Source organism: Pempheris klunzingeri, chromosome 7, assembly GCF_042242105.1.
Source record: "Pempheris klunzingeri isolate RE-2024b chromosome 7, fPemKlu1.hap1, whole genome shotgun sequence".
Classification (NCBI taxonomy): domain Eukaryota; kingdom Metazoa; phylum Chordata; class Actinopteri; order Acropomatiformes; family Pempheridae; genus Pempheris; species Pempheris klunzingeri.
In genome coordinates, this window is record NC_092018.1 from 5473559 (window position 1) to 5485855 (window position 12297).

A 12297-nucleotide genomic window follows, 5' to 3' on the forward strand; every position below is an offset into this window, starting at 1 on the left:
GACTACGTAGGTCTGTGCACAATGTGCTTGACGGAAATCTGGCTCAGGTTCTTGTTAGTTCTAGCTGGGACAACTCACGGTCCATTCGTCCATGGAGATTTTGTGACACCATGTAATTAACAGCCTAGCTCAGCCCAACTTGGCAACTCTTGGCAACCAACTGAGCAGAAGTCTAATCAGCCATAGTGACTGAAAACATCTGTGTGTGTGTGTGTGTGTGTGTGTGTGTGTGTGTGTGTTACATTTATTATTGAGACTTTGAATGTGCGTGTAGGGCCGCCAGAAGGGCCATAACAGTGTGTCCCTTAACAATTATGAATTTTAAAAAATGCTTATTTGGGGCTGCACCTGTTATTTTAATTATTGAATAATATGTCAATTATTTTCCTGATTAATCAACTTGTTTGGTCTATAATTTTTTCAATGACATTAAAAATGCCATCATTTTCAAATTGACTGTTTGTCTGCAAAACCAAAGCTATTCAATTCACAATGGCACAGAACAGAAGAAAGCAGCACAATCTCACAATTCAGATGCTGGAACTGGTACATATTTGTCATTATTGCTTAATGAATTGCTAAAATGATTAATAAATCATAAAAATTGTTGTTGATCAATTTTCTGTCAATCAATTCATTCATAAAGTGAGAGATCATCCATTTTGTATTGTTGAATTGTGTTCGGAAGAATTTAACTGTATCTATATATTGAAAAATAACAAGATGCCATTATAACATATTCCTCATATGATTTACCATGACATAATAATAACAAATAATAACCAAATAAACAGTATATTGTAAACCATTCCATAATTACAAAGGACAATATTCTGTAGCTGTCCCAGTTCAGTGTCAACAATCTGCATAACCGGACATTAGAATAATCTAGAAGAATTTAATAAATGTTAGACATTTCTATATCTATCTATATCTATATATCTATATCTATCTAAAGACTTGTTGACTCACACTTTTTTTGATAACTATTATCATTGTGACAATTGTTGTGACAAAATCCTGAAGGTTTTGAAATGCTTCCCTGTGAAAGAAAACATCCAAAATAGTCCTGGAAGCATTTCAATATTTTTTGTTGAAATATTACCCAACTCGAAGAAGTCCTTGAGTGTCTGGTTATTTCTTGGGCTTGGGTTTTGATTGGGTCTGGAGAAAGACAGTCCTGTATCTCTCAGTTTGGTAGATATCTGACTCAATGGCCTCGCTGGAGTCGTTCAGTGTTACATACACATCCCCGTTGACCTCAGTGACCCTGTGAACCCTCTGTTTGACACCCTTGGAGCGCCAGTGTGTTCTCAGGGGTTTGGCTGTAGGATCATTCACAGCTTGGTAAAGCCCTTCCCCTTCTGCCAGCGTGATCTTGTACTTGTGCCACGGACAGACGATACACAGCTGCCCATTGAACTCCTGATGTTGGCAAAGCATGAAGGTGATTAGGGAGATAAGATAGATAGGCAGCTGTAATGGCAGTCTTACAAGAAAAACGTTCTCAGATATTGATACACAGGACAGAGCTGACAAAAAAAGAAATGGTTGAAAGCATTAGACTCAACTGCACATATTTCACAACAATATTCAGAGAAAATAGTACGCAAGTTACCTCAATGTCTCCATGCTGTAATGCACCACCTGAATCTGCCAGTGATTAAAAAAAAACAACGTCATTATAGACAACAGTGCTTCTTAATCCGGGTTTCACACATATGAAAAGTAAATTCCACACTTGAAAAATTACACTTTACACACGACACGACAGGCTTTACAGCTTATGTAGCTTTATGCATTATGCCGACACAAACAACAGCAACACACACAGAGCTTACGGTAGCAGCGCATGTCCATTGCATGAAACTGCCCCTGGTGGTACAGGACCAGTACATCTCTGCATCCATTCACCAGCTTGGTCACACGCCCAGCCTTGACAATGTCCTCCTTCTTCCCGACCAAGTGGGAGCCAGGGGGAGGTGAGGAGGAGGGAGGGGGAGGAGAGGAAGAAGAGGAAGTCTGTGAAGTCTCCTCCTCAGATGACATGTTGATCACCTCTTACAGCAGATCGCCTGGTATAAATAAGAATATAGTTAAAAAAGTAATTGTAGTTTTGCTTGTAATGATTAATGACAAAATACATTGCTCACACCTAACTATTTTTTGCAAGGTGTTCCAGATGTTTGAAACATCCGCTTCTTTCATGTCCTAAACAGATAAACAGATGGCATGCTGCATGAATATTAAAAAAAAAAAGAATAAGGAAGGGAACACTGGTGGCCTTTTCTGAATGATCAATATTTACAAACGGCATCTCCTAATTAATCCAAAATAAATGTGACTGAATGACTGAGATGATTTAATGATAACAAGTGATAATCAGAATCAGTGCCAGATAGAGAGAGAGAGGAAGATACAGACCAAAAAACTTGTGTAGCCTAAAGACTATTTCACTGTAACCTCAGTCCAGCACACAATGCCCTCTCCCCTTCTCCCCAAATTAACTGGATTCATAATGAACTTCTAATTCAAAATCAGCCTACCTTTAATGTGGCCAGGTTACATCTGTGGCACTAACACTAACCTCTAGTCCTGTAGCTGGTTTCCATGGCAGAGTCTGGTAGCCTGGCAACTGGTTTGTAGATGAAGCTAATTTGGGCGGAACATGACTCTTTATCTGCCCCAAATCAGACCTGTGGCTATTCTACTGCTTTACATTTATATTTAAAAAAATAAAAAATATCTGGACAAGTGTCAAAATATACAATGCAAGCCAAACTTCGTCTGCGTCTCGAGAAAGCCATTGGTTTGGTATGTTTGAGGAAGAGTCAATGTTGTGTGTTACATCTAATGTTGTCCCTAGTGAAACACGGGCTGATGAGCGAGCTGACCTCCATCCTTCCGGCTAAAAATTGTTTCCCCTTATGGCTTAACATGAACTAAGTTACAAACGGAGGATGTGCCAAGTATATATGAAATAGTCTAGGCTGTGCATGTATGTATTCGCTGTTGAGGTACATAATATGCAGTATAGAGGATTTTTGCAAAGAACCTAAAACAATAAATAAAATGTGTGTGATTGCGAAAAAAAACCCCCACAATAAATACTTCTATGAGCACTTGATAGCTTTACATTGCGTATATTTCTAAATACGAGTATTTGCCATCTATCTATGTTGCTTTTTGTAATTATTCTTTCTGAGTTAGATTCTACAGTTTACAACATCAGGCAGTAAATCAAATTACCATTTTACAATTGTATTTCATTATATTGTCCAAAGCATGGATATGGACACGTTGTCTACAACCATGAACTAAGCAATATATTAAATATATGTTGCGTTAAATAACGCATGTAAGAACAATAATGATCCACGTGTCTTCTCATTAATTAACAGAAAATACAGTTTCCATATAATATGTTGCGACACTAGTGGGGCAAATGTCTTAATGGTTTAGTCTCGGAGGGCTTTTTGTCTTAGCGTGTTTGCTGGTGGGCATTAAGCCGTCTGAGGGATTATCTGCATGGTTATCTATCTCTTTCATGCTGAACTGAGCGTAATTTTAGCCGGCTGTCCTTCTGAAATTCTGCATTTGCGTCTGATAAAATGTCACATAATTTCTGCCTCCTCTCAGTCTGCCTGCCAGCCTGAACAGGAGGAGTGCTCAGTCACAGAAAGCGCCCTCCCCAAACCGTTTTCGTCGTTATGGAGACCTACTTTGTGTACGGAAATGTGATGTGATCCTACTCAAGCGAGCAACTTTGTGAAAAATTTATGCACTCTGTCAGTTCAGTTTGCTCGCTCGTTTGCTGCTAACAAGTCAGGTAAGTTTTCTGTGGATTCTTGCCTTTTGGAGAAACTTTACACCCAGTCATTTCAGAAAAATTAAATGATTTGCTGAACACAGACACACAATTTGTTTTAAAGCAATGTATGACGTTTGGCAATATTTAAAAAACCATACAGCTCTTCTTTTATTTTGGGGTGTATGTTTGTTCAGGTGCTCCTTTATTTTATACTCTACGGCTGAGCTGGCATTATGTGTCCTTCAAACTGCACTGCAGGGTGTGCTCCTGTAATTCAATTTGCAGAATTAAGAGTTGCTGACACTCAAATCCCAACATGTGTTCACTGTAGGGACTGTAGCTCACCCTGAGGGAAATGTGGAGTGGGATGAGTTGAAGCGGTGTAATGTTTCATAAACACAGTATTGAACAGCACTCTCACCTTATGCATGTATACTAAGAGAGTCTCATTCAAGCACCATATGGACTACTGCAGCTGCCGTCCAATCTACTGTAGAAGTCAAAGAAGCAACAGTTGCATGCCTGTGTCTGCTATATTTATCATATTTGCTACGTTACAGAAATGTTTGACATGACTGCAGTGTGCTGCTGTGGCTCCATCCTGACCAAGTGTCAAATTTCAGCATCATACCAGTGTCCTGTGCTTTGCTTGCCCCCACAACAGTACAGAGTGGTAGCGATCACACAGTGACTGATCAGACCATTGGCCATTAGTCTCTGACAGAAATCACTAAAGGAGAGAAAACAGCAAGGACATGCTGTCTTGGAACAAGCGATGTGGCTGCAGCAAGGAGCTTGTGTAGTGGCGAGTTTGTAGTTATTGTGAGTTATTTTCCGTGTAACTTTAGCCTGTCATCATAGATTTACTCTAGTTATACTGTAATCTCTTGCATACCTTAAATTTGTATGACCTACTGATGGAGAAACTAAAACATGTCAGGTGGAGTGAAGTAAAAGAAAAAAGAAGAGAAAAGGAAGGGGAAGAAATGACACTGTATGAGTGTCTGAGAGCAGTTGGGCTACAGCGTCACTATGCCAGGTAAGCTTGCTCACTTACAGTACATCCAAACCCACACTTGCCTTGTCTTTCTTCCTCTGACCATCTGTCTCCCTCTGTCTCCTCTCCTTCAGATTTACCTCAGTGGGTGTTCATCACACAGCCCACCTTTCAGCTCTGACCATGGAGGACTATCCCATCCTGGGGATCCGCTCCATGGAGGACAGGACTCAACTCTTCCATCTTATCCAAACGGTCAAAACTCTTGACTTAGGGAGCCTTGAATATGAAAATTGTGATGTTGATGATTACGATGCTGATGGTGGCAATGAAGGCCACGCTAGAGCGGATAGTATCTTCACATGTGATTGTTGTGGAGATCCTGATGAGGATGTATATGATGATGAAGATGAGAAGGATACTGTTGTAAGTAAGCCAAATGCAGTCTGTTTTTCCAAACCATCATGCGTTCGCAGGCAGCTTGATTTCAGTTGTGAAGCCATCAATCATCATCATCAGAAGCTATTTCCTCATCCAGTTGGCACAGTTCATGTCTACGCAAGTCATAATAGAAATAATGTGCCAGGCCAAGGCAAAGGATCAGCCATACCTGTGCAGCATGTGTTTGACACTGGAAGTGCTGTGGTATGTGGCTGCAAAGGGAGCATCAATCACTGGCCAGATGTCCATAGTAATCACTCCCATCGTCACACAGGAGTAAACTCAGAGCCAGACAGCTTGGAAGGAATATCCATGCACAACTCTCACACCAGATTATCACCAAAGTGTGTCTCATTCCACAAATCAAAACCCAGGCAAGCAACAATGGCATCAAAGGGGTTAAGCAGCAAATCAGTTTGGCACAAAGATAGAAAAGGAATCTCAAGGAAGAAAAAACTCCATACAGAAGTAAGCAGTAACAGGGCTTCTGGACACATGGCTAAACCACTGCCTGTTTATGAATCAAAGAGAACAGCTGGCTACAACTATGGATTACCACAGAGTTCTCCTTCTGCCCCAAACAGACGGTAAGTGTCAGTGGTCTGTGTTGCACTCACTGCTAGCTCCTTACTTGCAAATTGATATCTTGGTGAGGACAGTATTCAATACATTTAATACATACAAGTACCCAAATGAGTATTTCCTATGCGTGCACATCTTTTTAGTAATTTACATGCTTTCTGTAATTGTGTCTTCTTAAGTTATGAAGTTTGCATTTTAGTGTTGTTTGATCCTGATTTTGATTGTTTGTTGTTTGTGTCTTTATGTGTGTGTCTGTATGTGTTGCAGGCAATCAGGAAGGCAGCGTATCAGTGTGTGTGTGAGGAAAAGACCTCTGACACACACTGAGTGTAGAATAGGAGAAACAGATGTTGTGACAACTCCGAGTGGAGAGTGTGTTATTGTCCATGAAAGCAAAGAGGCTGTGGACCTCACACAGTACATACTACAGGTAGATAAATGTCCAGAGAGGAGACAAAGACAAATCAAATTTTTGACTGAAATTGCATTTTGTCATGTGTCTATACTATAGTTATATCTAAAGATACAACTAGTAGTGTCTCCAAATAAATACGCATCACCAAACGGTGATAGTATTTTGTATGGTGCATAGAGTGTATTTTTACTTTAAGCTCACCTCAGATAAATATGCTGTTGTCATGTTTGTTCTATTTATGTCATGCATTGCTCCTTGCTCTTTTGTCCCTGCAGCACAGGTTCTACTTTGACCAGGTTTTTGGGGAGGAGAGCTCCAACGAAGAGGTGTATCAAAGAACAGCGTATCCTCTGGTGCAGCACATGCTTAATGGGTAGATTAGCCTTGATTTACTGCTCATCCGACCATACTTTGCATCAGAATCCAAATGAATCAATTTTGGGGCTTGTGGTGTATTCTTGTTTGGTGTTTATGCTGTGTTTGTACGAATCTGCGCTCCCTAATTATCTATGTTTCTATTTTGTGTGCATCCATAGAGGCAAGGCCACCTGCTTTGCATTTGGCCAGACAGGTGCAGGGAAGACTCACACCATGTTGGGTTCATCTCCTGGGAGACCAGGGTTGTATGCACTGGCAGTCCAGGACATTTTTGCTCACCTGTCCACGACACACACGCACTCACCCTTGCTGGTTTATGTTAGTTTTTTTGAAATCTACTGTGGTCAGCTGTATGACCTGTTGGACCACAGGAAAAGGTGTGTATCTCCGTTAGTGTGTGTGTTTTGTTGTGTTAAAAGAGCTCATTAAAATGTTAGATGCAAATTTCTGTTATACAGCCCCTAGTTATACTTGCATAGAATTAATCTCATGGAATAAATATGATTTTTTAAATTGTAATTTGTGAGCTCAGTTTTCCCAGGGGGATTATTTATTTTCTTTGGTAACATTTTCATCAACTTGATTTCTTCTCTCTCTTAATCTCTTTCTTTTTTCTTCTGTCATTAGGTTATTTGCACGGGAAGATGGACAAAAGGTGGTTCACATTGCTGGGCTGCGTGACATAAGAGTGGACTCAGTCAGCTCACTGCTGGAGGTTTGCCCCTTTCTTTACAAACTGCCTCATGTCAGTGTTGTGTAGTTTACAGCTGGTGTTCAGATTAGCACTCATCTTGTTGAACATTAATACAAAAACTTTGATTTCAAAGATTGTAGATTGCAGAGATATACCATTTTAAAAAAAACATCTTTCATGTTCAGTGTTTGAAGAAGTGACTGCTGCAATCTCCATGAAGGTCTTTCAAAATCTAAATTTCTCTCTCACTCTTGCCTCTCTCCTCCTACATTCTTCATTGTACTTATAAAGGTGATTTCACAGGGTACAGAGGAGCGTACCCAGGGGATGAGCGGAGTGAATCCACTCTCCTCTCGTTCTCATGCCTTGCTTCAGATTCAGCTTAGAGGTTCAAACCAGCAGACAGCTGGTCGGTGAGTTACATTATGTGTTTTATTATATTGACTTATTATGGTGTATACACTTTCTGAAGGTTTTGTCTTTTCTCCATAAAGCACCACTAAGGTTATTGTGTAGTAGATCAAATAGGTCCAGAAGTATTGGTGTTAAATGAACTGAACTGCGTGTTTGTGTGTGTGCCTGTAGAATGTGGTTTATAGACCTGGCAGGAAGTGAGAGGGCATCAGATACCAAAGAACCAGACAGGCAGAGTCGTATGGAGGGAGCTGAAATTAACCAGAGTCTGTTGGCTGTAAGCTACACACACATGTTCACACACTCACACATAAAGTCAAGGACATTTGTGGAGGTTGGTAGGATTTTGCATATTTTCAGATTTGTAAATTTGTTTTTTTCTCAGCTTAAGGAATGCATCCGATCCCTTGATCAAGAACAGTCACACACACCTTTCAGACAAAGCAAACTTACTCAGGTACAATGACTTCTCTAATTTGCTGACTTTCATTGTGTGTTAGGGATACAGAGTGTGCCTAAATATCATGGCTGATTTACTGATCATGTATGATTTTGGACTACATTGTTCTCATTCTAGGTGTTGAAAGACTCCTTTGTTGGTGACTCAATGACATGCATGATTGCCAACATTTCACCTGGTCACTTAGCAACTGAACACACACTTAATACATTGAGATATGCAGATCGGTAAGTGTCTTTCTAATGTATGTATGGAATTTGCAATATTGCATATTAGATTCTTGAAAGATTTAATTCATCCTGCTTCAAATGTGACTTAGGGAAACTTTGGCGGCAAAAATAGTGCAGGGATTACAAAATGCAAAGTTTCTCTTTCCATCTCACTCCCAGTATTGACAACTGACCCAGTCTTTGATAAATGCAAGTGTTAAGGACAACGAAAGATTACGATGTTTTGTTTCATAATAAAGAAATGTCATGAGCTTTAGAGGCAATGATCAGTGACTGCTTTGAGATGTTATATTTACTCGATTTTTTTTATAGGGTGAAGGAGTTGAAGGGACAAGGTGGACTAAGAGGAGGAAAAGGCAAGACAGTACCTTCCCCAAAACGCAATCTGTTCAACAGCAGCAGCAGCAGTGGAGGCAGCAGTATTGGCACCAGAGGGAAAAGTCCCCCTAAAAAGCCAAAGTTAGGGAGACAAAAAGAGGCTTTTGGCCCCACCACACCTACCACAAGGGTGACCACAGGGGGTGCTGTTCTCTGTTCCACACCCAAGAACAGCAGATGGAGAGAGGAAACAAGTGCAAGAACTGGACTTGAACTTGGTGAAATTACACCAGTTAGAGGTTTGCAGGGAATAGGTGATAAGAGGCAGAGGAGGGAGAGAGAAAATGTCAGGGAAGGTAGAAGAAGAGAGAGGTATGGAGGAACTGACACTATTGGTCACTCAATTGGTGACCAAAATGGTGGGGCAGGACTGGTCTCGGGACAAGCGCTTGATGAGCAGCCTCCCTTGTGGGAGATAGAGAGGAAATCTGGATTCTACCACAGAGAAAAAGAGAACCAGCAAAGAAAATTGAAAGGGGTAAGAGAGGGGGAAAGAAGATGGATAGAACAGAGAAGACAAGTGGAAAGCAGTGGAGGCACACGTAGTGAAGTAGAAAGGCTAAGGGAAAGAGATTTACAAAAGGTTAATGAAAGGGAAAAGGAAAGGGAGACACATCTGAGACAGTATCACCAGCATCTGCAGCAGTTTATGCCCTCATCTGCTTCTTCATCTGTCGATCTCTTCGCACCGTCTACATTTCCACCATTCTCTTCCTCTAATCAGACCTCTCTCTCTTCCACTTTCTCTCCACCTTCCTGTTCTTCTCCCCAACACTCTTCTCGCCTCTCACTTTCTGCCCTTATGTATCATGGTTTGGAAGAGGTTTTAGATGCGTACAGAGCCAGGGTTGAGGCTAGGGCTGATGGTAACAGAGGACAGTTGTCTTTCATCCCCAGTGGAGACATTTGCCTACGAACTAAAACCTCTCCTAACTACAATAACAATAAAGATGAGGTTGGTCATGGTGACTCGGGTGGTATTGGTGAAGATTGGGGGGTATCCTTGGAAGTAACAAAGGCAAGATTTGGACAAGACAGAGGTAAAACTGAGAAGAGGAGGAAGGCAACAGGTGAAGGAGAAGTAAGAGTAAGGAGGGAAGACTGGGGGACAACTGGCATGGAAAGAGAGGGAAAGAGGAGATGGGCTTGGGTGGCAACAACAGAGACAGAACAAGCAGGCAGGATGACAGGTGCAAGGCCAGCTGATGTAGAGGCAGTAGTGTCCTACAACTGTGATTCAGTTGAGTGGGTGGGTGAGGAAGAACAAGAAGCCTCAGATGTCCCAGCTGATGAAGTGTGGAGTACTGATGAGCAAGAGGGAGCTGACGACTACAGTTTAGTGCCCACCCACAGCAGGAGTGGCAGCGACAGCCTCTTTAACCACTCTCCCGTTAAGTCACCCCATCAACGAGCTCCAGCAGAACGACCCCTCTCCCCTGCCTGTGAACATACCCACACGCTCCTGACCCCTAATAATAAATTCAGTAACCTTTCCCTTAAATTAAAGCATACAAAATGCAGCTCAAATATCCTGCCTCTACCATTGCAAAATTGCCAACAGGCTGTGCCATCAAGTAGCCTTAGAAAAAAGGAGCCATGGCTTGTTGCTAATGTCAGGGAATTTTCAAATGCTCCCTTGGCCACACTAGATAACACTCAGGCACGCACCCATCCTGAGGTCAAAGCTAAAATGTCGGTTTTACCTCAACAAGAGACTTCTACAGATTCTGTCAGCTACATCATGGAACCACTCAGCATCTCCTTGCTTCAAGTGGACCAACAGGCCGCCACAGCCTCATTCCTCCAAGGTGCACAGGACAACACCTCACTGTATTCACTTGAGAATGAAAGAAGAGAAGATAACCAAAGGAAAGTTGAAAAAGATTGTTTCACATGTGCGGAGACAGAAAACAAAGTGGTAGGGGCTGAGGTTTTCAAATTTCACCCATCTCTTTTGAAGCTGCCACAACCAAAGACCCACTGTCCTCCCATCTCTGACACCATGACAGCTACTAATCACAGTGAGCAAAGAAAAGGTGCCACATATGAACACTGTGGAGTAGGTAAGTGTGAGTTCTTTGTGTGCTTGTACTAACTAATGCTTAAAAATAGATATGTGAACTTTTTTTTTTTCGTGTCCAGGTATGATAAAGCCTCCTGTGCCAGAGGTTATCCCTGAGGAGGTACCGGTCTCTCAGAACAATAAGAAACCCCAAACAACGCCAGCTATTGATGTCGTGGGCAACAAAGCCCCTGCATCCCCACTAAAACCCTCTACATGTGCTTCTCTGCAAACTTCTGTTGTGCAGCCAATTTCATCTTCTGTTCAGCACTCAGGGAATACTTGGTCACCCAGCTCTCTCAGTCTAATGTCAAATAGTGCCACCCAAATGCCACCAGATTATGCACACAATGTGCATAACAAACGTGGGTTTTTCATTTCATCACCACAGTCAGAAAGTGTCTTGGGCCAGTTAAACGCGTTGCCAAACAGTCCCATGGAATCAAATAGTCAAAGGAGCACCAGCAATCAGCAAATTAGACCCATTATCCATCTATCGACACTGGAAGACTTGGATCATGGCCAGTAAGTACCAGAAATCATACAGTTTTGCTTACACAATAATCCTAAATAAGTGTTATAGCCCATCCTGTGTTTGAGAGGCCAATGAGCATTGTAACAAGACACAACATATACCCAGTTATACCAATTGTATTTAGGTCCCCCAATGAATCTGGTTACATGTTTATCCTGCAGATATGATACAGAAATCCTACAGAACTCTTTGGTGACAGGTTTTGAAAACCTGCTGTGTATTTCTGAGTATCTGAGTAATCACAGCCAAGAGGTTATTAGTTTGAATTCATTATCTTTTGTCATTGTCTTTTTTCTAATCCAATCCAACATTAGATGGCGTATTGTCCAGGCCCATTGGGAGCAGCTAGAGGAGATGGAAGCTTTATGTCATGATGAGGGGACGCTTCTGTGCCAGCAACCTAATATGGTTAGAATTACTAAGAGCCATGTTTGTTAGCTCATTTGCTTTTGTAAACTGTATACTTTAAATTGATAACATACTATGATCTGACCTCACTCTCCGTCTCTCTATCTCAACAGGAATTTGCAACGTACGTCCACAAGCTGGAAGAGATCATGGAAAGAAAGGCTCAGTGTGTCCACGGCATGATAGCTCAGCTGCAGCCATTTCTACAGCTCAGTCATTCTAACTGCCCACACAACCAAGGAGAAAATGATCATGATCCCATTACTCAAAGAAACTAAGTTACTATGCGCTAATGTTTGTATTTTTAAGTGCAACCTATCCACTGAAGAAATGCCAGTTATGCAACGAAATATGACTGTTCATATATTTTTGCATCCTGCAGATTTATGTGTGTGTTTCTTTTTTTGCGTGCAGGTGTGAGGTTGTTGTTTTTCCTTCTTAGATCCTATAAGTGCTGTATCCATATTGACTCAGATGCATATAGTATATTAC

At 41.4% G+C, this 12297-nt stretch overlaps 2 protein-coding genes across 2 annotated transcripts; one reads left to right on the forward strand and one right to left on the reverse strand.

The window, feature by feature from the left end:
• Positions 1–1049: 1049 nt before the first annotated feature.
• Positions 1050–2192, reverse strand: LOC139204352 (Rieske domain-containing protein). The gene is made up of 4 exons (XM_070834364.1): positions 2154–2192; positions 1842–2075; positions 1619–1653; positions 1050–1425 (listed from the first exon to the last, which is right to left on the reverse strand). Exons 2-4 carry the CDS (start codon positions 2047–2049, stop codon positions 1135–1137), a joined length of 534 nt encoding a protein of 177 aa, XP_070690465.1. The 5' UTR covers positions 2050–2075; positions 2154–2192; the 3' UTR covers positions 1050–1134.
• A 2536-nt stretch (positions 2193–4728) lies between these two features.
• On the forward strand, positions 4729–12269 carry LOC139203578 (kinesin-like protein KIF24). The gene is made up of 17 exons (XM_070833392.1): positions 4729–4850; positions 4943–5836; positions 6099–6261; positions 6522–6619; positions 6783–7001; positions 7252–7339; positions 7610–7731; positions 7904–8009; positions 8118–8189; positions 8310–8419; positions 8735–9159; positions 9220–9783; positions 9889–10111; positions 10166–10821; positions 10943–11387; positions 11712–11805; positions 11919–12269. The coding sequence occupies exons 1-17, from the start codon at positions 4729–4731 to the stop codon at positions 12081–12083; spliced, it is 4566 nt and encodes a 1521-aa protein (XP_070689493.1). The 3' UTR covers positions 12084–12269.
• The last annotated feature ends 28 nt before the right edge of the window (positions 12270–12297 follow it).

What these genes read in the sequence shown, in the direction of transcription:
- LOC139203578 (XM_070833392.1), top strand. Translation starts at nt 4,729, where the DNA reads ATGGAGAAACTAAAACATGTCAGGTGGAGTGAAGTAAAAGAAAAAAGA. An exon ending in GAAGACTTGGATCATGGCCA is followed by an intron (nt 11,388 to 11,711) that starts GTAAGTACCAGA and finishes ATCCAACATTAG; the next exon opens with ATGGCGTATTGTCCAGGCCC. An exon ending in TGTGCCAGCAACCTAATATG is followed by an intron (nt 11,806 to 11,918) that starts GTTAGAATTACT and finishes CTATCTCAACAG; the next exon opens with GAATTTGCAACGTACGTCCA.
- LOC139204352 (XM_070834364.1), bottom strand. Translation starts at nt 2,049, where the DNA reads ATGTCATCTGAGGAGGAGACTTCACAGACTTCCTCTTCTTCCTCTCCT. An exon ending in AATGGACATGCGCTGCTACC is followed by an intron (nt 1,654 to 1,841) that starts GTAAGCTCTGTG and finishes AATCACTGGCAG; the next exon opens with ATTCAGGTGGTGCATTACAG. An exon ending in TACAGCATGGAGACATTGAG is followed by an intron (nt 1,426 to 1,618) that starts GTAACTTGCGTA and finishes TGCCAACATCAG; the next exon opens with GAGTTCAATGGGCAGCTGTG.